This window comes from Aquarana catesbeiana, linkage group LG05 (genome assembly GCF_042186555.1).
Source record: "Aquarana catesbeiana isolate 2022-GZ linkage group LG05, ASM4218655v1, whole genome shotgun sequence".
NCBI classification, from domain to species: Eukaryota; Metazoa; Chordata; class Amphibia; order Anura; family Ranidae; genus Aquarana; species Aquarana catesbeiana.
The window spans coordinates 208,777,447-208,804,776 of record NC_133328.1 but is presented as its reverse complement, the minus strand read 5'-3'; the positions used below and the strand labels follow the sequence as shown (position 1 = coordinate 208,804,776).

Below are 27,330 nucleotides of genomic sequence, written 5' to 3'. Positions count from 1 at the left end.
CTCTCCAGGCCACCTTACAGTCTTGGGTGCCTATAGCCATGGTTCCGTCCTTCTTCAGTACCTCAATGACCTACTGTTGTGTAGTCCCTCCCAGGAAGCCTCCTCTGCTGTTTCTTCCTGCAATGTCTTTTTGTATGAACTTTTTTCTTCGTTTTATATGATACTATCACTTGATTACTTTGAATACCACACACTCTTCTAGTGATCACAAAATATTCTTTATATGGTATGTTTTCATGATATATTGTGTTGCATTTACAATTTTTTTTTGGCTTCATTAGTCCTTTTGTTTTTTTTTTTTGTCCACACGTCTTTTCACACATTGGTTATCCTTAGTGCTGCATTGTTTTTTATCACTGATATCTGGTTTGTGTCTGACTTTTTGATGCTGGCTGCTTTGGTATTTTAGGGTTAAATCCCTGTTTTCGCTCATTGCGTATCAATTTTAATTAGGTTTATAAGGCTAATCCTTTATAGCTATCAATCATCTACTAGGTTTCTAGCGCAGCGTTAACCCTTTGGTTTTATATACATGTCTCCAGACCTAAACCCTATTGAGCATCTGTGGGGCATCCTCAAACGGAAGGTGTCGGAGCGCAAGGTCTCTAACATCCACCAACTCCGTGATGTCGTCATGGAGGACTGGAAGAGGACTCCAGTGGCAACCTGTGAAGTTCTGGTGAACTCCATGCCCATGAGGGTTAAGGCAGTGCTGGAAAATAATGGTGACCACACAAAATATTGACACTTTGGGCCCAATTTGGACATTTTCACTTAAGGGGGTACTCACTTTTGTTTCCAACGGTTTAGACATTAATGGCTGTGTGTTATTTTGAGGGGACAGCAAATTTTACACTGTTGTACAAGCTGTGCAGTCGCCACTTTAAATTGTAGCAAAGTGTCATTTCTTCAGTGTTGTCACATGAAAAGATCTATAATAAAATATTTACAAAAATGTGAGGGGTGTACTCACGTTTGTGAGATACTGTAACTACAGAACAAATGCATATGGGAGCTGTTTCACATGCCAAAGTTTTTTTTGTATTTCTCTCTATCTGAGGTTTACACAGCAGAAAAAGTACCTGTTAGTTATAGAATGTATAAGGGCCTGTGTAAACTATATTCTTATGACATCAGTTTGAGACACTACTGGGATCACTCAGAATTCATTGATAGGTGCATTTGACCCACAATTAGACACTTTTTGCTGTCCCATAGACCTATGTGTGCATGCAAAATCCACTTGAAGCAAAGACCCATCAACACAGGCCCTAAGGAATACAGTAGTGTACTCTCCCCCCTCCCAGCCTGCTGCTTGGAGTGTGAAGGAGCAGCAAGAGACTGATGAGGTAATCGGTGTGTATACTCTGCTCTCTTCTTCTATCAGTATTCCTTGTCAGCACACCTGACTGCCTCCCAGTCCTTTTCCATCCAGACCAGAGTTCTGCTGTAATGTGTATTGCTCAAGGCTGATACCAAGTCAAATGTACATGGTTGCAATAAATTTATTACTGTACACCTAGTAACACTAATTTGTGCCCTTCTTTTTTTTTTTTTTTTTTTTTTTTTTTGCATTTACCTTTTTAATGCAGCACAAAAATAGAATAATTTCTGTCTTCTGGAAATACTACAAATGACACTTCCAGTTGTTGATTCTCCAATAAATAAAGTATATACACAGTTTTATAATAAAAACTAATTTTTTTTTTTTTTTTTTTCTTCCTGAAGTGAAATCAAAGCTAAAGTATATCTTGCTCTATGCAGCTTAGAAGCAGATCTGAATGCTGTATATAATCTGAGAAGGTATTCCTGTGATTCATTGTTCGGTTTACTTATTTTGTGCTTTAGAATCCTCCTTTCAATAGTGATAAACAGACTGTGGATATTTACCTATGTTCTCACTACCAGGTCTATTAAATGTGAATTTATTTTAAGCTGGGTACTAGAAGAATAATATAGGCACTTTTCTGTGTAATATTATGTCAGCTGGATATTTGATAGCTATTTTACATGGCTGGTGTATGTTCTAAATTGCTTGTAAAGCTGTTTTTGTGCCTCCTTATTGTTTCAGCACTAGGGTTTAGGATTTTTTCATATGGTGAGCAAAATATAAGAGGAGCTTTTTTTAAAATTCTATTGTCTTATTTGATATGTGCCGATAAACATACATCCAATATCCAGCACTACATGGAAAGAAATTCTTGTATATAAGAAATGTTCACATAAAGTCCAAGGTTCAGGTAAAAAACAAGGTTGAGGATCTTGCAGTTCCTAAGCAAACCTGGGACTGATCCAATCCATAGGCATGTTAAAAAAAAAAAAAAAAAAAGAGAAAGCCAGGTGCAAGGCCCTGTTTGCTCCTACTGACATTTTTGCTGTTCGTGTTCTGTGGTGTACGTTGGACAACTACAGACGCCGCCGGTTCCATCTGTGTGGTGGGTCCAGCTCCCATACTGCGGAGGCTTATTGATTCATGCCCTTGCACCATTCTAGGTCTATCCTTGTGGCCCCTCACCTGCACCTCATGCTAGATACAGTACATTTGAAGTTTGCTATTTGCTGGAATAAAGCTGTACTTTAACTGATCCTTGTGCCCTGCTTTCTTTGCTTCTACTCCTTTCTTTCTCTTCTCCTTTTTTCTTTTTCTTTTTTCTTTTTCCTTTCCCTTTTCCTTTTCTTTTCTTTCTCTGCAAAGAGGTGTATTTTTTTTAGCTTCTCTAACCTTTAGAGTGTGTGTGTTGTGTTTTGTGTTTTTTTTTTTTTTTTTTTTTTTTTTTTTTTAGCATCCTGATGGTGGTCTGTACCATCCATAAGCAGCTTTGCATGTAAAAATTAGCATTCTGATTTTTAAAATTGTTTTGTCATCAACATTATTTGATTATTAAAAAGTCATGAAGTCTACACCCACGTTAGCATAGTATATAAGTACAGTGGTGGTCTGTTTATGCAGAGCATGTCGTCCTCCCATTCTCAGTCCAACTAAATTTGTATAGTGTTAAAAGAGCCAGAAGAAACTGATCCTTGAATATAGCAAACCTGATCTGACAGGTTTTTCTAGGTATTACTATAAAATGCCTAGTGGCAAAGTCAGTATACTGCATTATCGTGGGGGTGTGGTGGTCCGTGTGTGGGGTTTTTAAATTTTTTTTTTTATGTACAAGGACTCTACAATAAACTATCTAACATTTTATATTTTTACTAGACCAACAAGTGATGAGGATAGGGCGGCAGCAATCCTGCATGGAACAATTGGTTATCTTTCTCCCCGATGTGGAGGTAAGGCATAAATATAAGTTTATATTTTTCCTTGTCACAGCAGTGATGCCTTTCTATAAGTCTAGGTACACATCTATGTCCTTGTGGTTGATGCGTTTTGCATTTTCAAACTCGCATTTTGATGATTTTTTTTTTTCACGCAGCTTTCGTGCATCTTGCGCTTTTTCTTCTTTTTTTTTTTTTTTTTCATTTAAAAACCTTGTATATAGTCGGTTGCTAAAAAGTGAGCCGGGATGCTGGCCACCGTGTCCTTAACAACCGATGAGTCATCAGCTGTCAGCGGGTTGACCGCTGACAGCTGAATGTAAAAAAAAAATAATTTTTTTCTTGATTTCCTTGTTGGCACCTGCTGCTTTCTTAAAAACTGACTACTATGTAGGAATTTTGGCTCCAAACTTGTATTTGGACCGAACTGGGAGTTCATCCCTAATCACATACTGATGTCCAACTGAATCAATGTAAGCTCGAAGCCAAGGCCATGGACATGAGCATTTAGAGTGTTTTATAGAGATTAGATAAGGGACCTGATTTTGCTGACCACATTGTCTGTGGTGTTTGTTTTTTTTTGGGATGCAGTTTAATACACTAGTCAGGAAATGGGGGGGAGAATGGCATAGGATAGATTATTCTTGTTGATCGCTATTGACCTCCCTACATGGTGGTATCAGGGGTGTGCAGACATGTATGCTTGTTTATTTGCATAGAAAAAAACTGCGCTAAACCCTCATACCATGTGTTAGGGTATAAATAAAAGGACGCCAAATTGATTATGGAAGCATATGTGAATCCTCTAAAAATTAAATTAAATGGCACACAAATCAATAATGAACAGTCAGTATTATATAATAAAAGTCACAAAGGTGCCGAAAGCACAAAATAGTGAAACGTAAACAAAAAGTCCCAGGACCAAAAAGGAAATCTTCTAAAAGGATGGGAAGAGTCCCCAATTAGCTCTTTATAGGAATCAGTGTCTGAAAGTGAAAAGTGAAAACGATACCCCTTGCAGTGATCCTCCATCTTTAAGAATACATGCTTACCAGATAGTAAGCTCAATAAGCTCGTAGATAAACCAAGGGCCGGATAATCGGCAAGTATTGGAACATCCCTCTGTTGACGTGGCAGATGACAGGCAAACCAGGTTTGTATAGGACCTTGTATTCAGGCATCCAACAGTCAGGACATCACTCAATCAATGTACCACGGACATGCATGGAGCGGGAGGGGGTTGCCACAACCCAAGTCACCAACATAGGAGCAAAAAGCAGATGTCCATAGCGTAACTCCGTACAAATAAATTTATTAAAACAAGTAAAAAACTTAAATTCCAGCATAAGAAGTAGAGCGAATTCGCTGGCCGGCTGGCGAGCGCCCGTTCAGAATGAAAAGCGATGACGTCATCGCTTTTTAGAAAAATAAAAATTAAAGATTTTCTAATCAATGGTGGGAGAATCATGCAAGAAATGGAATTGAAAAAGAAATGCGCATGTGCTAGAAAAGAAAATTCCCGGGAAAAAAAGATTCCCAGCCACGAAAATTTTCTGTAGCAAAAGGAGGTGAAATTTAAGGCTTGGTTGGTTGAATTTTGAAATCAATGGTGGCACCATCGGATCACAAAACGCATGAAATTTCTGATTTTCAAAGGAAAATTCTTTTGAAACTCCACCGTGTATGACCAGCCTATGGATTTAGGTTACTTGCTTCTTTGATTGTTCTTGGTTTTCTTCATTTATTTTATGCTCTCTTCCTATATATGCTTACATTTTGAAATTCTATGCAAGAAACTTTAAAGTTTACACATCGCCTACTGACCTATTTTTTTTTTCCCTACTACTAAATATATTTCTGACAGGAACTCCAATGAATATTGAGTACTACATTTCACCAGATCAAGTTTTGGAAGAAAAACTTAAACCAGGTAAAGACTGACTATGATCCATATACAGTATTTCTATTAAAGCCGACGAGTAAATCTAAGTAAACATTTACTAATAGAGAAAATATATGCAGGGGCACGGAATAAATGGTAAACATTTTCTACTGCATCAGGCTCCGGGTTGCCAACCGCCAGTAAATGTACTGAGTTTGTAAAAATCTGTGATTTTTTTTTTTTTACAACTGCCAGTAAATTTCAGGGGCTGATAATTTCATGCTGTGTTGACTTTTTAAGTGTAAATCAAGCAAATTTGTTTGCACTTTGTTTTAGGTATTGTCAGTGTTTCCATATCATGTTTATACTGTTAAAATATTCACTCTGTTAGTTTTCAATAGGAGTTCTGTCATTTTTCAGGTTGCCAGTAAAAAATGTGCTCTGCCAGTAAAATGTCCATGTTTTGTCAGTAAAAAATGCTGCAAGAGGTTGGCAACCCTGATCAGGCTTACAGAGGGGCACAGGCAGCCAGGAGGAGTCAGAATGGCACAGCGGCTTCCTCCTTTGCAGACAGAGGGCATATCACTGCGCCGGGGACTAACTTAGCTCGCCTGTAATTATAAAATAAGTTTTGGCAAATGCGGCTGAAGTAAATCTGCCATCTAACTGCACCTACAGTGTCTTGAAAAAGTATTCATACCCCTTGACATTTTCCACATTTTGTCATGTTACAACCAAAAACGTAAATGTATTTTATTGGGATTTTATGTGATAGACCAACACAAAGTGGTACATAATTGTGAAGTGGAAGGAAAAATGAGCTAAATGGTTTTCCAAATTATTTACAAATATCTGAATAAATGTGGCGTGCATTTGTATTCAGTCTCCTTTAGGGCCCTTTCACACTGGGGTGGTTTGCAGGCGCTATTGCGCTAATAATAGCGCCTGCAAACCAACCCGAAACAGCCGCTGCTGTCTCTCCAGTGTGAAAGCCCGGAAGGCTTTCACACTGGAGCGGTGCGCTAGCAGGATGGGAAAAAAAGTCCTGCTAGCAGCATCTTCGGAGCGGGGAAGGAGCGGAGTATACACCATTCCTTCCCCGCTCCTGCCAATTGAAATCAATGGGACAAGTGCGGAAGCTACCGGCCAATTTCCCTGCTCAATACGGATATCAAACTATTCACTAAAATAATAGCATCCAGACTACAGCTACACCTCCCACACCTAATACATCTAGATCAGGTGGGCTTTGTGCCCACTAGAGAGGCGAGGGACAACACCACTAAGGTGTTGAACTTAATTCACACAGCCAACCGCACAAAAACACAGAGTGTCTTCGTCAGCACAGATGCCGAAAAGGCATTCGACCGTGTAAACTGGGCCTTTATGTTCGAAACACTCAGACATGTAGGGGTTGGGAGGAAGATGTTAAGATGGATTATGGCAGTTTACACGTCACCGTCCGCCAGAGTCAGAGCTAACGGGATGTTGTCAGACCCGTTCCCAATTACCAATGGAACGAGACAGGGCTGCCCACTTTCCCCCCTCCTCTTTGCCTTATCTCTCGAACCCTTCCTATGCCATGTAAGATTGAACCCCAACATTAAGGGGGTGGAGATAAATCAAACCCAATACAAGGTATCCGCCTATGCGGACGACCTCATGTTCTCACTTACAAACCCAACCATTTCCCTACCAAATCTACTGAAAGAGTTCGAACTATACGGCAGTCTCACCAACCTAAAGATAAACCTCGCCAAATCGGAAGCTATGGGAGTTAGAATACCACACCCACAGCTATTGCACCTCCAATCCAGTATTCATTTGAAATGGAATAACAAGTCCCTAAAATATTTGGGTACACAAATTCCCCATAATCTATCACAGCTTTATGAACTAAATTTTCCGCCACTGCTTAAAACGGCAAGGGAGCTTCTAAACAAATGGGGCGCGGGCTTACACTCCTGGGTGGGAAGGTGCAACATACTAAAAATGTCCATCCTTCCTAAATTCCTTTACCTTATGCAGGCGTTACCGGTGAACATTCCTACACCTTATTTCAAAAAAGTACAATCGATGTTTTCGGAATTTGTTTGGGCTAAACAAAAACCGAGACTAGCTCACAAAATTTTGGTCCTTCCCAAGCAGTACGGTGGCCGAGCACTACCAGACGTTCGCGCCTACTACCAGGCGGTCCATCTGGGCAGATTGATTGACTGGTGTCGACACCAAGAGACCAAGCTCTGGACTAGCTTGGAACAAAACCAAAGCCAAGTCCCGCTCCGAAGAGCTCCTTGGTGTCATCCGGCCATCCCGGCGGAGATTAAGAGACACCCACTAATAGGGAACACCATACTTGTCTGTGCTAGACTGCTTACAAGGACTAACCTGTCATCACTGAATTCCCCTTTATACCCAATATTAGGGAACCCGCTGTTCACACCGGGACTGCAAGAGCAGGTATTTGGAAATCTGACTAGGTTGGACCTGCACCAAGCCTCCCACTTTAGTGCGGGTGGACGCTGGAAAACGACCGCAGAACTCACTGATCCAACAGGCACATACAGACTAGACTTCCTGAGGGCACTCCAACTGAGTAATTTCCTCCAAACCATTCAACCCCCAACGAACGGACAGATACTCACCACGTTCGAAGATATATGCTCAACCCCGGGGGCTCTACCACACACACTCTCCCTGACCTACAACATCCTCAATACTCCCCCAACAGATTTTGTCCCACCGGGACTGATCAAATTGGAAAAAGAACTGAACTTAACATTCAGCCTAGCCAAGAAACAACAGATTCTGAAATTCACACACAAATCCTCTATATGTGCCAAAACTCAAGAGACGAACTATAAAATCCTATCACACTGGTACAGAACCCCAACACAGTTAAGCAGATTCTTCCCAGCAACATCTGACCTTTGCTGGCGATGCCAAACGGAAAAAGGAACATTATTACATATCTTTTGGTCATGCCCTGGTCTGACAACTTTCTGGCAAACCGTAAAGCAGACCATACAAAAATTTACAGAATATAATATAACTGATGATCCGGCCTTCTTCCTCCTGCATGCGGCAAACATTCCCATGAAAGCATATAAAAAGTCAGTGCTGCGCCATCTTTTAGACGCAGCTAAGGCCTGTATTCCACTATATTGGAAATCCACAACTCCACCACCCATAACATTATGGATTAAAAAAGTGGAAGAGATTAAACATATGGAAGATCTCATCCATACAGCGCAAAACAGACAAGAGAAATTTTCCAAAATGTGGCAGCTGTGGAACATGTTTATATACTCCAGTGAAGGACAGGCTCTACAAACAACTATGCCGATCTAATCCGGTTTGCCGCATGCCGGACACAGGGAATTCAGTGATGCTGCTGCATTACATCACATTCGATCCATGATCCTGGAGACTCCCCCCCCACCCCTGCCTTCCCCTTATACTTCCCCACTCAATATATCTTCTCTTCTTCTTCACTTTGCTTCCCCTTTCTTTTCCTGCTTACAGGACCCCTCCATAACTTCTTGGAAAAAGGGAAAAAAGAAGGAGAGGGGGAACACACTGGACTGTACTAATTAATTCACCATGATTCCGCAAACATAATTGCCTTGAATGTACTGTATTATGTAAAAAATCAGTGGTGGAGATATACCACTGGATGTACTGTTTGGTCCATGTGGGCCCACTCTGTCTGTTTATAAATAAAAAAAAAAAAAAAAAAGAAATCAATGGGACAGCGTGGCTATACCGCCGGCAAAGTGCCTCTGCAAGGACGCCCCTGCAGTGGTTTTTAACCCTTTCTTGGCTGCTGGCGGGGGTAAAACCGCCCGCTAGCGGCCGAATACTGACGGTAAAGCACCGCTTACAATATCGGCGCTTTACCGCCAACGCCGCCCCCGCCCCAGTGTGAAAGGGGCCTTACTCTGATATCCCTAACTAAAATCTAGTGGAACCAATTGCCTTCGAAGTCACCTAATTAGTAAATAGTCCACCTGTGTGTCATTTAATCTCAGTATAAATACAGCTGGAAATGGAGCAAGTACAAAGAAGGGCAACTAAGCTAATGAAGGGTCTGGAGGATATTCGTTATTATCAAAGGTTGCGAGCTCTGAACTTATTCTCTCTGGAGAAGACGCTTGAGAGGGGATATGATTTCAATTTATAAATACCGTACTGGTGACCCCACAATAGGATAAAACTTTTTTGCGGAAGGGAGTTTAACAAGACACGTGGCCACTCATTAAAATTAGAAGAAAAGAGGTTTAACCTTTAATCACTTCAATACCAGGCACTTAGGCACCTTCCCGCCCAGGCCAATTTTCAGCTTTTAGCGCTGTCGCAATTTGAATGACAATTGCGCGGTCACGCTACACTGTACTCCAATTTTTTTTATCCTTTTGTTCCCACAAATAAAGCTTTCTTTTGGTGGTATTTGATCACCTCTGCGGTTTTTATTTTTTGCGCAACAAATAAAAAAAGACCGAAAATTTTGAAAAGTTTTTCTTTTGTTTCTGTTAAAAATTTTTGTAAATAAGTACATTTTTCTTCTTCAATGATGGGCACTGATATGGCTGCACTGACGGGCACTGATGGGCACCGATGAGGTGGCACTGACAGGCACTGATAGGTGGCACTGGGCACCGATGGGCACTCATAGGTGGCATTGATGGATACTTATGGGTGGCACTGATGGGTACTTGTGGGGGGCACTGACAGGTGGCACCGATGGACATTGATGACACTGATTGGTGGCACTGATGCCCCTAAGGATGGCATTGCTGGTCATCACTGCAATATAATGGTGCCCATTTGTGGGCACTGATTGGCACAGATTGGGCACTGACTGGGCACATTGGGCACATGTGGATAGCCATGGGGTACATACCTGGCCATCCACATGTTGCCCCCTTCCCTGGTGGTCCTAGTGGCGATCCCTGGTGGTCCAGTGTGGTCATTTGAGGGGGGGCTGCGCTGATAAACAATCAGCGCAGACCCCCCTGTCAGGAGAGCCGCCGATCGACTCTCCTCTACTTGCGTCTGTCAGACGCGAGTGAGGAAAAGCCGATCAACGGCTCTTCCTATTGACATCGTGATCAGCCGTGATTGGACACGGCTGATTACGTGGTAAAGAGCCTCCGCTGGAGGCTCTTTACCAAGATCGGTGGAGCGGTGTGTCATACTGACACACGGATCGCTGCGATGCGCGCCCCCGCATGTTATCCTGCTGAACGTCATATGACGCCCAGTCAGGATAACTGAACCACCGCCCAGCCGTCATCTGCTATGGGCCGGGCGGGAAGTGGTTAAACTATGTAGAGGGTTCTTAACTGTAAGAGTGGCAAGGAAGTAGAATTTTCTTCCACAGGTGGTGGTATCAGCTGGGAGCATCAATATCAATAGTTTAAAAAACTATTAGATAAGCACCTGAACAACCGCAACATGCAGACTTGTGTCTGTTTTCAACCTCACCTACTATGTAACTATGTAGCTGTTCTGTGATGCCCTCAGAGATTTGCTCGATAACCTTAGTGAACAAACCGCATCATAAAGGGCAAGGAACACCCAAGAGAGATCAGGGATAACATCGTGGAAAAGTTTAAAGCCGGGTTAGGTTATAAAGAAAATATCCCAAGCTTTGAACATCTCACGGAGCACTTTTTAATCCATCATTCGAAAATGGAAAGAGTTTAGCACAACTGCAAACCTACCATGACATGGCCGTCCACTTAAACTGGCAGGCCGGGCAAGGAGAGCATTATTCAGAGAAGCAGCCAAGAGGCCCATGGTAACTCTGGAGGAGCTGCAAAGATCCACAGCTCAGGTGGGAGAATCTGTCCACAGGACAACTATTAGTTGTGCACTCCACAAATCTGGCCTTTATGGAAAAGTGGCAAGAAGAAAGCCATTGTTGAAAGAAATCCATAAGAAGTCCCGTTTGCAGTTTGCAAAAAGCCATGTTGGGGACACAGCAAACATGTGGAAGAAGGTACTCTGGCCAAATGAGACCAAAATGGAACTTTTTAGCCTTAAAACAAAACACTATGTGTGGCGGAAAACTGGCACTGCACATTACCCTGAACACTGTGAAACATGATGGGGGAGCATCGTGTTGTTGGGGATGCTTTTCTTCAGCAAGGACAGGGAAGCTGGTCAGAGTTGATGGGAAGATGGATGGAGCCAAATACAGGGCAATCTTAGAGGAAAACCTGTAATGCCCCGTACACACGGTCAGATTTTCCGACGGAAAATGTGTGCTAGGACCTTGTTGTGGGAAATTCCGACCGTGTGTAGGCTCCATCACACATTTTCCATCGGATTTTCCGACACACAAAGTTTGAGAGCAGGCTATAAAATTTTCCGACAACAAAATCCGTTGTCGGAATTTCCGATCGTGTGTACACAAATCCAACGCACAAAGTGGCACGCATGCTCAGAATAAATGGAGATGAAAGCTATTGGCTACTGCCCCGTTTATAGTCCCGACGTAAATGTTTTATGTCACCGCGTCCAGAATGATCGGATTTTCCGACAACTTTGTGTGACCGTGTGTATGCAAGGCAAGTTTGAGCCAACATCCGTCGGAAAAAATCCTAGGATTTTGTTGATCGGAATGTCCGATCAATGTCCGACCGTTTGAACGGGGCATTAGAGTGTGCAAAAGGCTTGAGACTACTGGGGTGGAGGTTCACCTTCCAGTAGGACAACGACCCTAAACATACAGCCAGAGCTACAATGGAATGGTTTAGGTCAAAGCATATTCATGTGTTTAGAATGGCCCAGTCAGGGTCCAGACCTAAATCCAATTGAGAATCTGTGGCAAGACTTGGAATTTGCTGTTCAGCCACTCTCCATCCAATCTGACAGAGCTTGAGTAATTTTGCAAAGAAGAATGAGCAACAACTTCACGCTCTAGCTGTGCAAAGCTGGTGGAGAGACACCCAAAAAAGACTTGCAGCTGTGATTGCAGCAAAGCGTGGTTCTATAAAGTATTGACTCAGGGGGGCTGAATACAAATGCGCGCCACACTTTTCACATGTTTATTTGTAAAAAAATGTGAAAACCGTTTATCATTTTCCTTCCACTTCACAATTATGTGCCACTTTGTGCTGGCCTGTCACCTAAAATCTCAATAAAATAAATTTACGTTTTTGGTTGTACCTTGACAAAATGTAGAAAATTTAAAGGGGTATGAATACTTTTTCAAGGCACTGTAAGTAGTCCCACTGCCTGGCATCTGCTAATGCTAACAACCTAGAGCGAGCTAGGGATATAATCAAACCATATTAATAGGATATAGAAATCTCTATGGCAGCTGGTCTCTGTACTAGTGTTTTTCAAGCACTTACATTTGCTGTGACCACTACTTTGAATCCTTCCCCCATCCCTGAATTTGTTTTTTGTAGAGTACAGCAGGAGGAGTGAGGGGCATAATATCTTATTTAAAGGGGTTGTAATGGGTTTTTTTTTGTTTGTTTTAAATAACAAACTTGTCATACTTACCACCTCTGTGCAACGGTTTTGCACAGAGGCCCCGATCCTTCTCTTCTGGGGTCCCACAGTGGCGCTCCTGGCTCCTCTTCTCAAGTTCCCCCCACGGAGACCTGCATTCCCTGGGGGCACTCCTGCGAGCTCGCTCTCGAGTCCTGCTGCTGCGTCCATTGACACAGACAGCAGGACTCGGCCACGCCCTCCGTGTCACTGGCTTTGACAGCAGCGGGAGCCAATGTTCCTGCTGCTTTCAATCCAGCCAATGAGGACCCGGGACAGTGGCTGCAGCTGCTCTGCTCGTCCCTAACGCTGGAACGATTGGTTCAGGTAAGTAAAAGGGGGGGCTCTGGGGGGGCTGCTGCACTACAAAAGGTTTTTCACCTTAATGGATAGAATGCATTAGGGTGAAAAACCTTGGGGGTTTACAACCCCTTTTTAATATTGTGTTCTCTTAGGCTCTCGTGTGATTGGAACAAATGCATCTGTGACAGTTGTGGGGACAAAGAATTGGTATACTCTCCCAGTCACTCCATCACTCAAAGAGGATTCACAAGAAAGTGGCAGGTAATACTAAATATTAAATGGTTAACTTGTTACATAAACAAACCGTACCTTTTTAGGCAGATATCTCACAATGTTATAAACTACCTAATTGCCTAATTCTAATTTTATTGGTGGCTCTAATGAAAGAAATTAGATCTACCTTTTTTGGGGGTGTATCATGAAATCAATGGGTCTGTTTGCGAGATAAAAAATTAGCGTAGCGCTCCACGGCAAAATGTGGGTGTGGTATAGCGCAAAATATTGTGCATGGCTTAAAGGGGTTGTGGTTTAATAGTCTGAGATGACTTGCATACTGCAGAATGTGGTAATGTTAAATAGGGAATGTTCAGTGCAGAGTGGACAGCGGTGGCTAGTATGTACAGGAGAGGGGTGTGGAATGTATGGTGGTGGGTAGTATATGCAGGAGAGGAGTGCAGAGTGTACGGCGATGGTTAGAATGTGTAGGTGAGGAGTGCGTATGGCGGTGGGTAGTATTTGCAGGATGGTGTCAGTGGGGCAGTGGATTGTGTCCGTTTTTTTTTAAATTTATTTTTACAATTTTTAATTCCTCCGTTTTCCATCCTGACAGATCCCCCTACAGCAGCTGGCGGGAGAGGTGAGGAGGGAAGCTGGCTGTGGGGCGTTGAGGGGGGTGGAGGAGGAGGACACAGAGGTGGGGGGGAGCCAGAGGAGGAGGACACGGGGGGGGGGGGGGCAGAGGAGGACACAGGGGTGCCAGAGGAGGATGACACGGAGGGGGGGAGAGCCAGAGGAGGACGACACGGAGGGGGGAGAGCCAGAGGAGGACGACAACATGGGGGGAGCAAGAGGAGGAGGAAGCATGGGGGGGAGCCAGAGGAGTAGGACAACACATAGGGGGAGAGCCAGAGGAGGAGGACGTGGGTGGCACTGAGGTGGGAGACAGAGGGGGGAGCAAGAGGAGGAGGACAAAGGGGAGGGAAGCCAGAGGAAGACGACACAAGGGGGGGAAGCCAGAGGAAGACGACACAGAGGGAGGCAGAGGAGGAGGATCCGGAGGAGAGGGGGGAGCCAGAGGAGGAGGACCCAGAGGGGGGGGCCAGAGGAGGAGGACACGGGGAGTGGGGGCCCAGAGGAGGAGGACATGGGGGGGGGGGGGGTTAGAGGAGGATACGGGAGGATAGTTGGGATATTTGGTGGGGACAGTTGCGAGCACTGATCTTCCTGTATAGCTTTTCAGCTGACAGCCACGGGAGGGAGAGAAGTGTCTGTTAGCTGCTTCATTAAAAGCTAAACAGGGAGATCGGTGTTTGCAACTGTCCCCCCCCCCCCCCCCCCTGCATATAAAGGTTTAACCCCTTGATTACCTCGTCACCTGTGATCACAGTATAAGTGTCACGGGTGACTCAGTTTAGCTAGATTTATTTTTACAGCGTCAGGGCACCCGCCGTATTTTACCCAATAAAGGTTTAACCCCCTGATCACCCGGCGGGTGATCAAAGTTAGGTTTTAGCGTCAGATAGGGTCTGCATCGCCCCAGGTAGCGTCAGATCAGTGCCAGTACCGCTAACACCCACGCACGCACCATACGCCTCCCTTAGTAGTATAGTGTCTGAACAGATCAATATCTGATCTGAACTATATTAGCGTCCTCCCTTCATGCAGACACGACTGTCCAAATTACTACGGCGACTGGTGTTGTGGATAAACCCCTCTGTGTCCACAAATATAACCTCAATATGGGAAGGGTGGACCTCAACGACCAGTTGTTGGCACTGTACCTAATTGCCCGTAAGGCCAGACGCTGGTATAAAAAAGTGTCTGTATACTTATTTCAATTGGCTTTGCTGTACGCTCATGTGCTATACAGAGCTTCAGGACGAACTGGATTCTTAAATTCCAGGAAGAGATCATCAGAGCCCTTCTGTTTCCAGACGGTGCTCTGGCCCATCTTCCCAGTGCAAATGCAGTAAGCCGGCTGCATGAGAGGCATTTTCCACATGTCCTCTCTGGTACCCCTACCCAAAGAAACCCCCAAAGAAGATGTCATGTCTGTAGAAAGTACAGATTTAGGCGTGACACCCGCTTTTATTGTCCCTTCTGTCCTGACCAATCTGGTCTTTGCATTGGTGACTGTTTTGAACGCTATCACATACTAGTTGAGTATTAGCGTAGGGTATAGCACCACACAGTCATAGGCACACGTACACAGGGTCTTGGGGTCTCGAAAGATGTGATGGCCATCACATTTTGAGGGACCCTAATCTGCAACGTTCAGTTTATAGGTTTTTTTTTTTTTTATAAAAGTGAAAAAAATGAAAACAAAAAAATAAAAAAGCCAAAAATAGTTGTGGTTGTATTTTTCTTCTCTCTCTATTGTTCTCTCTCTTATGTTTGCTCTCTACTTTCCATTCTACTGTTCGCTCACTATTGTACTATATCTATCCATTCTCTCTCGGTTTTATTTTCACTATGTTTTATTGTATTTGCTTTGCAGGTATGGTATGTTATACTGTAATGTTTTATTGTTAACCATCATTTGCTTAGCAGGTACGCCATTCAGCTGCAGCGCGGATTTATTTATCTTGACAGCAACAGCGTTTGCTCCCACGATAGATAAAACCGTGACTCCAGCGCTTTAGGAGGTGATTTCACCACCACAGTTAAAAAAAAAAAAAAAAAAAAAAAAGAGCATATATGCCAAAGCATGGGGGCAGCAGGGGTGGAGGAGTGATTTGCTCCTAACTTTTGGGGCGGATGCCCCCATGCTCCGGTGTATGTATGTGTATATATGTATATATATATATGTGTGTATGTGTGTGTGTATATATATATATATATATATTATGTGTGTGTGTGTGTGTGTATATATGTATGTATGTATATGTATATATATGTATATATATGTGTATATATATGTGTATATATATATATATATATATATATATATATATATATATATATATATATATATATATATATATATATATATATATATAATCACAGATTGCGTTAAAAAATGTTTTATTTTTTTACTATTTTTTTTTTTTTTTTTTTTTTTGTATTTGCTTTGCAGGTATGGTAAGTTTTACTGTAATGTTACTTTGTTTTATTGTTAACCATTATTTGCTTAGCAGGTACGCCATTCAGTTGCAGTGGGGATTTAGTTATCTTGACAGCAACAGCGTTTGCTCCCACGATACATAAAGCCGTGACTCCAGCGCTGTAGGAGGTGATTTCACCACCACACTTAAAAACAAAATGGTGCATGTATGCCCATCATTAGAAGTGGGTGGATGAAGGGAGGTATTCTAATGGTGGGCATACCCACCGATCAATCTTTTTTTGTTCAGCCCACAGGCTGCATGGAAAAAAAAGATTACAATATATGCCCAACAAGGACCAGCAACATACTGGTATGTTGCTGGACTTTGAGTGGTTATACCAGAATGATACCTGCAGGTTTAGGTATCATCTTGGGATCATTCTTTTCAGCCAGCGGTCGGCTTTCATGTAAAAGCAATCCTAGCAGCTTATTAGCCTCTAGACTGCTTTTACAAGCAGTGGGAGGGAATGTCCCCCCCCCCCACCGTCTTTCATGGTTTTCTTTGGCTCTCCTGTCCCAACAGGGAACCTGAGAATGCAGCCGGTGGCTCCGCCAGCTGACCATAGAGCTGATCAGAGTCCAGAATGACTCCTATCATCTCTATGGCCTAAGAAACCGGAAGCTACGAGCATTTAATGACTTAGATTTCGCCGGATGTAAACAGCGCCATTCGGAAATTGGGAAAGCATTATAACACACCGATCTTGCTGTAGTCAGATGCTTTGAGGGCAGAGGAGAGATCTATGGTCTAACAGACCCCATTTTTTTCAAAAAAAAGTACCTGTCACTACCTATTGCTATCATAGGGGATAATTACATTCCCTGAGATAACAATAAAAATGATAAAAAAAAAAATGAAAGGAACTGTTTAAAAATAAGATAAAAAAGCAAAAAAAAATAATTAAAAGCACCCCTGTCCCCCCCGCTCTCGCGCAAAGTCGAACGCAAGTGTCGGTCTGGCGTCATATGTAAACAGCAATTGCACCATCCATGTGAGATATCATCGCGAAGGTCAGATCGAGGGCAGTAATTTTAGCAGTAGACCTCCTCTGTAAATCTAAAGTGGTAACCTGTAAAGGCTTTTAAAAATGTATGTAGTTTGTCGCCGATGCATGTTTGTGCGCAATTTTAAAGCATTGTCATGTTTGGTATCCATGTACTCGGCCTAAGACCATCTTTTTTATTCCATCAAACATTTGGGCAATATAATATATTTTAGTGCATTAAAATAAAAAAAAGTGTGTTTTTTACAAAAAAATGCGTTTGAAAATTCGCTGCGCAAATACTGTGTGGGGGGAAAAAAAAAATTAAACTCCCACTATTTTAATCTGTAGGGCCTTTGCTTTAAAAAAAAAATAAATATATATATATATATATATATATATATATATATATATATATATATATATATATATATATATATATATATATATATATATTATATATTTATATATTTATATATTTATTTTTGGGGTTTCAAAATAATTTTCTTGCAAAAAAAATGTGTTTTTTCATGTAAACAAAAAGTGTCAGAAAAGGCTTTGTCTTCAAGTGGTTAAAAGAGTGAGTGATGTGTGACAAAAGCTTCTAAATGTTGTGCATAAAATGCCAGGACAGTTCAACCAAATGACCCCATTTTGGAAAGTAGACACCCCGAGCTATTTGCTGAGAGGCATGGTGAGTTCATGGAATATTTTATATTTTGCCACAAGTTGCGGGAAAATTACAAACTTTTTTTTTTTTTGCACAAAGTTGTCACTAAATGATATAGTGCTCAAACATGCCATGGGCATATGTGAAATTACACCCCAAAATACATTCTGTTGCTTCTCCTGAGTACAGGGATACCACATGTGTGAGACTTTTGGGGAGCCTGGCCGCGTACGGGGCCCCAAAAATCAAGCACCGCCTTCAGGCTTTCTAAGGGTGTAAATTTTTGATTTCACTCCTCACTGCCTATCACAGTTTCGGAGGCCATGGAATGCCCAGATGGCACCCCCCCCCCCCCCCCCAAATGACCCCATTTTGGAAAGTAGACACCCCAAGCTATTTGCTGAGAGGTATGTTGAGTATTTTGCAGATCGCGCTTTTTGTCACAAACATACATTTTTCTATTCTTTCTTCATTTTCAAAAACAAATGAGAGCTGCAAAATGCTCAACATGCCTCTCAGCAAATAGCTTGGGGTGTCTACTTTCCACAATGGGGTCATTTGGGGGGATTTGTGCCATCTTGGCATTTTATGGCCTTCAAATCTGTGATAGGTAGTGAGGAGTGAAATAATAAAAAATTTACGTTTAGAAATCCTGAAGGTGGTGCTTGGTTTTCGAGGCCCCGTGTGCGGCTAGGCTCCCAAAAAGTCCCACACATGTGGTATCCCCGTACTCAGGAGAAGCAGCAAAATGTATTTTGGGGTGCAATTCCACATATAACCATGGCATGTGTGAGCAATATATCATTTAGTGACAACTTTTTGTAAAAAAAATGTTTTTGTTGTTGTCATTATTCAAGCACTTGGGACAAAAAAGAAAATATTCAATGGGCTCAACATGCCTCTTGGCAATTTCCTTAGGGTGTCTACTTTCCAAAATGGGGTCATTTGGGGGGGGGGTTTGTACTGCCCTGCCATTTTAGCACCTCAAGAAATGAGATAGGCAGTCATAAACTAAAAGCTGGGTAAATTCCAGAAAATGTACCCTAGTTTGTAGACGCTATAACTTTTGCGCAAACCAATAAATATATGCTTATTGACATATTTTTTTACCAAAGACATATGGCTGAATACATTTTGGCCTAAATGTATGACTAAAATTGAGTTTATTGGATTTTTCTTAAAACAAAAAGTAGAAAATATCCTTTTTTTTCTTTTTTTTTCAAAATTTTCTGTCTTTTTCCGTTTATATCGCAACAAATAAAAATCGCAGAGGCACTCTGTCACGGAACATCCCATACTCCGCTTGAGTGCTTCCGTCAGTATACCACTTCCTCCCAGTCTGAGTCTAGATATCAGATATTCCCACCGCTCACAAAGCACAAAACAAGGCGAGACTTGCTTAGCTGCTAACATGGACTCATTTATTAGAACCAAAATAACAAGTCTTTATATACCGTTAGAGGAGGTCCCCCCCCCCCCTGCTCATATTACTCTAACAATACAACTGTAACCTAATTAACATGAGCTGGTTTACTAAATCATTTACCCAGACTAGGTGACTCAGAGACATGACCTTTGGGTTTAAGACTTTACGTCTCCTAGCTCACTGACTACTCAATACACATTACCATAAACATCAACACAGGGTTAATTTGAACAAACAACAATGTGTGGAATACCCTTAGAAGCTGTGGTAAGCCAGACTAGATTCATTTACATTAAACACATTATAGCAGACATCAGACAGGTGAGTGGAGTTGATATTAGCATCTCCTCACAGTAAGAGTCCCAACAGTATGAATCGGTCACTATTGCTAATATGGCAGATACAGGGTCCCCAGAGTCTGTGTGTCCTGGGGGACAAGGACCCGAAGCCAAAGTAACAACACCTCAAAGGTACCCCAAATGCCAGGGCCCATAATCTGTAGGCAAGAGGCTGACATTCAGTCCCCTCCAAAAGCCTCTGTCCCGGGTGAGTCTGTCGCACAATCAAATACGATCAAAAGAAAGCTCTATTTGTGGGGAAAAAGAATGACGTAAATTTCGTTTGGGTACAACATTGCATGACCACGCAATTACCAGTTAAAGCAGCGCAGTGCCAAATTGTAAAAAGTCCTCTGGTCTTTGACCAGCCAAGTGGTCCAGGGCTGAAGTGGTTAAAGACTGGAAGGATTTGCCCCCTTAATGACCAGGCTATTTTTTGCGATACGGCTCTGTGTCTCTTTAACTGACAATTGTGCGGTCCTGCAAAATTGTACCCAAACAAAGTTGCTGTCCTTTTCTTTTCCCCACAAATAGAGCTTTCTTTTAGTGGTTAAACACCTCTGCGGTTTTATTTTTTGCTCTATAAACAAAAAAAAAAAGCGTCAATTTTGAAAAACTATATTTCTTTATCGTACGTCATGGGACACAGAGCCTTAAGTAATTACTTAATGGGTTATGGGCCACCTTCAGGTGTTGACACTGGTACACCCAATACAGGAAGTTGACTCCCCTATATAACCCCTCCTCCTTCCAGGAGTACCTCAGTTTTTTTGCCAGTGTCTAAGGTGTTGGTCACGAGTAAAGATGTGCTCTGAGGAGCTCCAGGAGGGATCCATGCTGGATTTAAAAAACCTCCACAACCGGATTCATCCACGCCACTGTGGCCACAGGATGGTACCCGGGCCCCGCATAAGAAGAACAAGGTTTTGTCTGTAATGCTTTTCTTTTGAGGGCTGGACCCTAGGAACCAGGACTCTTTTTGGTCTTGCTACATTACCTAAAGTTGTCCTGAGGGGTGCTATACAGGTCCAAAGGAGTTGAACCCCTATTAAAAGGGACCCGATCTCTGAAGGTTTAACTACGCTGCCCGCCTTGATGGGTGAAATCTGGATCTATCTGTTTTCAGCAGTATCCTGCAGCGAGGAAAAGGTAAGAGAAAAGCTTAGGAACTGCAAAGTCCACCTATGCCTTTTCTTCCATATTTAACATTGTAATGCCTTAAAGTCTCTTTTAGAGGGAGTAAGAATACACATACCCTTTCGATCTGTGCTACAACAGCATGTGTCCTAGCAGCTGGAGGGGGTCCTTTATTCCTCTCCCCCCCCCAATTAGGGAAACTAAGTGGCTGGGGGTACATGTATTGTGGTACATTACATCTGTAAGCAGTTTTGGGAAGGCTGATTCACAAACTGCTAAGGTATCCCCCCCTTCCCGCCCCCCCCCCTCGAGGGGTGTGGGGTGGCTTTCTAGCTTAAACATTTTTTACTTGCCTATGCAAAGAAGCCAGACTGTAAGGAAGACAGTAACGCATGGCGGCTGCAGCCTTCTTTCCTTCTGGTCTGTGTCTCGGACTCGAATCCTGTGCCACTGAGGTTTTACTTTTGAAAGGAGGAGGAGGGATGGTCGAGGGAAGGGGTGTGGCTAAAGCGGTCAGGTGCCGCATGCAGACTCGGCATCCTTGTGAAAGCACACAGCGCACAGGCAATCAGATTTACACCTGAGAGGGCTTAAAAGCTGATGCTCTGATAACTAAATGTCCCTACCAGAGCAGCTCAAGCAAGAGCTCCCACAGGACACAGAAGTGCTGGAGCACGTGAGGGGTGTACACAGGCATTTTCAGTACAGGAAAATACATTATTGTTTAGCATCAGATTAATCTACGCTTCCATTGTTTTTTTTTTTCCTAATATTGTTCAACAAATAGAACATTTCTTAGAGTGCCTTTTGCTTTTGTGCTTAGCACTATGGTTTCCAAGGTTACTACTAAGGCACCAAAAGTTCCACCCCCAGGCGCTGAGAACTCCAGCCATGCCTCCACACTGTCATCCTCTCCGTAGAAACCAAATATGGCAAGCCAGTGTGAGTCTTTGGAACCGATTGGTGGTGCAACGGCTTTTCACACTTCAGCCCCTGTATACGTGACTGAAGATGCATTTTCCTCTGCCCTGCAGGGCTTAGAAGGAAGATTAGCGGCTTTAATGGCATCCCCCATCCAAGGGGATAGAAAGCGTTCTAGATCCCTCTATCCCACTCCAAACCCTTTACCAAGGGAACAGTGGGGACAGGATGAGGTATTACCCTCAGACGATCGAGAGGAAAAACAAGCCGATTATTCCTCTGCGGAGGAAACAGTTGATGATTTCAGCTTCACAATCTGAGGTACAAATCCTTACGGAAATGGTTCGCTCTACTTTCATGCTACCCCTAACAGAGTTAGCTGAAAGTCGGTTTCCTCCTTGGGTTCTTTGAAACCTTTACAGCCTTTGCACGCGTTTTCCTGTCCATGCATTACTAGAAAATGGGAAAGCATGCATTTATGCTCAATGTGATCATCCGGATAAGCATTTTCCCCCTCCAAAGAGATTCTCAGTTCTCTATCCCTTGGAGGAAAAATTCACCAAAAAATGGAAGGTTCCAGCAGTTGACGCTGCGATTTCCAGTGTCAATAAGTCTAACTTGTCCAGTAGACAATGCACAAATGCATAAAGATCCAACAGTAAGAAGTTGGAATTCCTGCTAAATCCTTTTTTTTTTCCTAGGCAGGGACCGTTACGCTACGCCTGCAGTCGCTGCAATAGGTATCTGTCAGTCCTTAAAAGACCAGTTCACAGAGGCTCTTAAAGAGGTCCCTGCACAACAGGCCTGTGAGTTGGCTGAATTACCAAAGGCATTATGTTTTGCTATAGACGCTATAAAAGATTCTATTCACCAGGCGTCCCGCCTTGCGCTTGTGCTAGTACACATGCGTAGAACCCTTTGGTTAAAAGATTGGTCAGCCGAAGCACCTTGCAAAAAGCATCTGACTAGTTTCCCTTTTCATGGGAAGCGACTATTTGGCGATGATTTGGATAAATACATCCAGACGATTTCTAGTGGAAAGAGTACTAAAGAAAGTATAAACGTCCTTCATTTAAACAGACTTTTTCTCCTGCGCCAGGGGCATCCGCCTCTAGGCAGTGGCAACGGTCTCCACCTTCAGACTTTAGAGGAAAACCTCAGGGTCAGACCCAGGCACAAAAGAAGACCTGGGGCCGCAAATCTACAAAGCAGAATACTAAAGCCTCATCATGAAGAGGCGTCCCCCCTCACCAGAGTGTGGGGAAGACTTCTGAAATACTCAGAAGTCTGGCAAAAGGAAATTCAGGACAGATAGGTTCTCTCCACGTTGTCTCTAGGATACAAACCAGAATTTCGGAAGTTTCCACCGTTTTCGTTTTCTGAGATCAAACGTTCCCAAGGATCCAGGGAAAAGGCAATCCCTCTTTCAAGCATTAGCCCGATTATTGGCTCAGGGGGTGATCAGATCCCCACAGAAGAGCAAGGTTTGGGGTTTTATTCAAACCTGTTTAAGGTACCAAAACCAAATGGGGATGTCAGACCCATACTAGATCTAAAGAATCTAAATCGGTTCCTGAAGATCCGCTCTTTTCGCATGGAGTCTATCAAGTCAGTAGTTTCCATCCTACAAGGAAGAGAACTTCTGGCATCCATTGACATCAGAGATGCATATCTGCATGTCCCTAGATTTCCTGCTCACCAGAGGTTTCTGTGTTTCGAAGTAGAACAGCACTTTCAGTTTGTAGCCTTGCCCTTTGGGCTAGCTACAGCACCCTGGGTGTTCACAAAAGTGCTGGCCCCACCTCTAGTCAGGCTAAGGGCACAGGGCATAACAGTCTTGGCGTACCTAGACGATCTATTATTAATAGACCAGTCAGTGGCTCGCTTGGAGCAAAGTGTACGCATTACAACCAGTTACCTGGGAAGTCTGGGTTGGATTCTCAACCTAGAGAAGTCCTCCTTAAAACCACTAAGAAAGCTGAAGTATTTGGGCCTGATCATAGACACAGCCCAGAAAAGGGTATTCTTGCCTCCGGCAAAGATCAGCTCCATACGAGAGCTGGTGCGGATGGTTAGGTCAAAAAGAAATCCCTCAATTTGCCTTTGCATTGAGGTTGTTAGGAAAGATGGTAGCTTTATTCTAACCAGTTCCCTATGCCCAGTTCCATTCGAGACTGTTGCAAAACCGTATCCTGTCTGCTTGGAACAGAACGATCCAAGCTTTGGACTTGCAAATGTGGCTGTCCCCAAGAATGTCCCAAAGCCTCAGTTGGTTACTAACCCAGAATCTGCTGAAAGGAAAATCCTTCAGACCAATTATATGGAAAGTAGTAACGACAGATGCCAGCCTTTCAGGCTGGGGAGCAGTACTAGAGAAGACGACTGTACAGGGACAGTGGTCAAGAACTGATAAGCCTTGCCCATCAACATCCTAGAGATTCGGGCAGTGCATCTGGCTCTGGAAACCTGGACCTCCAGGTTAAAGAATTGACCTGTCAGGATCCAATCCGTCAATGCCACGGCTTTGGCCTATATCAATCACTAAGGGGGCACCAAGAGTTTCTCAGCTCAGAGAGGTGAACCATATTCTAACTTGGGCAGAAAAGAATGTACCATGCCTATCCTCAGTTTTCATTCCGGGAGTAGAGAATTGGCAAGTGGACTGTTTAAGTCGCCAGTAGTTATTCCCGGGGGAATGGCCTCTTCACCCCAAAGTTTTTGGGGCTGTTTGCCAAAGATGGGGGACTCCGGACATAGATATTCTAGCGTCCAGATTCAACATGAAGTTAGTCAACTTTGTGTCCAGGACAAGGGATCCACTCGCGTGCGGAACAGATGCGCTGGTAACCCCATGGGATCAATTCTCACTGATCTATGCATCCCCCCCCATTCAGTTGCTACCACGACTTCTTTGCAGGATCAAGCTGGAAAGAAAGCCGGTAATTCTGGTAGCACCAGCATGGCCCAGAAGGTCAAGGTACGCAGAAATCCTAAAGAGGGCAGTGGGGTGTCCATGGCCCCTCCCCCTAAGGCCAGACCTGCTCTCACAGGGGCCGATATTCCATCCTACTTCACGAACGCTAAATTTAACAGCCTGGCTATTGAAACCCACATTCTGAAGAAACGTGGGCTTTCCGGGTCAGTTGTTTCTATTTTGATTAGTGCAAGGAAACCAGCTTCCAGAACTATACATTATAGAGTTTGGAAGGCTTATGTTTCCTGGTGTGAATGCAGGGGTTGGCACCCTCGGAGATATATCATAGGCAGAATTCTTGCCTTTCTACAATTCGGGCGTAGAGATGAAGTTGGCCCTGAGTACTATTAAGGGTCAAGTCTCAGCCTTATCGATTTTTTATTTTTTATTTTCAAAGACCACTTGCTACGCATTCTTTAGTTTTATGCAAGGGGTGATGCGGACTAATCCGGCAGTTAAATCACCTTTTGAGCCCTTGGGACTTTAAATTTAGTTTTGTCAGTATTACAAAAACAGCCATTTGAACTGATACAGCATATTCTCTTAGTCCTTCTGACAAGGAAGCTGGTATTTTTGGTTGCTATATCCTCAGCAAAGAGGGTTTTCGGAATTGGCTGCTCTTCCTTGTAAAGAGCCATATTTGATTATTCATGAGGACAGAGTGGTGTTACGCCCTCTTCCAGGCTTTTTGCCAAAAGTAGTTTCAGGTTTTCACCTCAACCAAGATATTGTCCTGCCATCGTTTTTTCCAAAACCATGTTCCAGGGAAGAAAAGTCACCACATTGTCTTGATGTGGTGAGAGCAGTGAAAATCTATTTAAAGGCAACTGCTCAGATTCGTAAGACTGATGTTTTATTTATTCTGCCAGAGGGTCCTAAGAAAGGACAGGCCATGTCGAAATCCACAGTCGCTAAGTGGATTCGACAAGTGATAATTCAAGCTTATGATTTAAAGGGTAAAATTTCCCCGTTTCAAGCAAAGGCGCACTCTAGCAGGTCGGTTAGTGCTTCTTGGGCAGTGCGTCACCAGTCCTCCATGGCTCAGATCTGCACGGCCGCAACTGTGTCTTCAGCGCATACATTCACAAAAATGTTATCAAGTGGATGTAAGGAGGAATGAGGATATTGCCTTTGGCGCAAGTCCTCAGATCTGGGGGAGCCCTACGGGTTATGTCTCCCTCCTCTCAAGTAGCATTGCTATGGGACGTCCCATTAAGTAATTACTTAAGGCTCTGTGTCCCATGATGTACGATAAAGAAAATAGGATTTTTATAACAGCTTACCTGTAAAATCCTTTTCTTGGAGTACATCATGGGACACAGAGGTCCCTCCCCTCTTTTATGGGGTTTAAGTATATTTCTTGGCTACAAAAACTGAGGTACTCCTGGAAGGAGGAGGGGTTATATAGGCATACCTCCCAACATTTTGAGATGGGAATGAGGGACACCTACTAGAAAATGTATGTACGCATAGGACACACCCCCTTAAAGGAGAATTAACCCCCAAAAAAAGGTTAATTAAATCCACAAGTGCTTTTTTTACCACTAATATTCCTTTATATTGGCTTTTAAAATGTACAAATGCAGCAATTTAGAAATTGGATGAAAGGTTTAGCACTGGGAAACACTTTTGAAAGATAAAAAGTGCATTTTATATACAACTATATAGATCAGACCAAAATGAGGGACAAATGAGGAATGAGGGACAGAGGGACATTGCTCCAAATCAGGGACAGTCCCTCCAAATCAGGGACAGTTGGGAGTTGTGTATAGGGGGAGTCAACTTCCTGTATTGGGTATACCAGTGTCAACACCTGAAGGTGGCCCATAACCCATTAAGTAATTACTTAAGGCTCTGTGTCCCATGATGTACTCCAAGAAAAGGATGTTACAGGTAAGCTGTTATAAAAATCCTATTTTCCCTTTTCGTCATTTCAGGACAGCCACAATAGAGAGATAGTCTCCTCCCCTTCCTTTGGAAACACTGCGCCAGCCCATAAATTCTCTCCTCCCCTGCCGGACCTCAGTTATTAGTGTTTCCTCCGGTGGGGAGACACTGTGCAGAGGAACCAGGCCGGGTGCAGTCAGGGAGATTGTGGCCTTTCTTTTTAAAGAAACATCCCTAGGGAAGCAGGGGCTTCCAGGATAAAGAGTGGCGGTGCTTACCGCAGCTGAAGCCACCCCTTCCTTGCTGAGCGCGGCATCAGGTCGTGGGGGACCCCTATCGCGTCCACAGGGCCGCAGCATGGAGACTGTCCGCTCTCCCTGTACTCTGTACAGGCTGCAAAATTTGGAACCAGCGGGCCGGACGACGGGTGACGTCATTTCCGGCGGGGGGGCGGACGCTTTCCCTTTGACCCGCGACTTCCGGTTCCGGGTCGCGGTGCTGATAGGGGGCCGGGCTCAGGCTGGAGTGAGTCGCTACACGTGGAGACAGTGTGAGACTCTACACAGGCAACCACCTGCAGTCATGTCTGAGGCAGATGCTGCAACTCATACAGACGCTATCTCCAGCCTTCCAAAGGTAAGAGTTCCCTGGGGAAGGGTCCTCTCTATCTAAGGATTGCTCCTCCTCATGTATGGTTCCTTACTTAGAGGGGGGGCA

The 27,330-nt window shown here is 43.5% G+C and overlaps 1 protein-coding gene across 1 annotated transcript in view; it reads left to right on the top strand.

Annotated features, from left to right (window-relative positions):
* Positions 1-27,330, top strand: part of LOC141145980 (mediator of RNA polymerase II transcription subunit 1-like) — a 122,642-nt gene that overhangs the window by 55,320 nt on the left and 39,992 nt on the right. The window contains exons 8-11 of the mRNA XM_073632765.1: positions 1,729-1,803; positions 3,203-3,276; positions 5,126-5,191; positions 13,105-13,209. Of these exons, the coding sequence (XP_073488866.1) occupies positions 1,729-1,803; positions 3,203-3,276; positions 5,126-5,191; positions 13,105-13,209 (320 nt within the window). The remainder of the gene's footprint in view (positions 1-1,728; positions 1,804-3,202; positions 3,277-5,125; positions 5,192-13,104; positions 13,210-27,330) is intronic.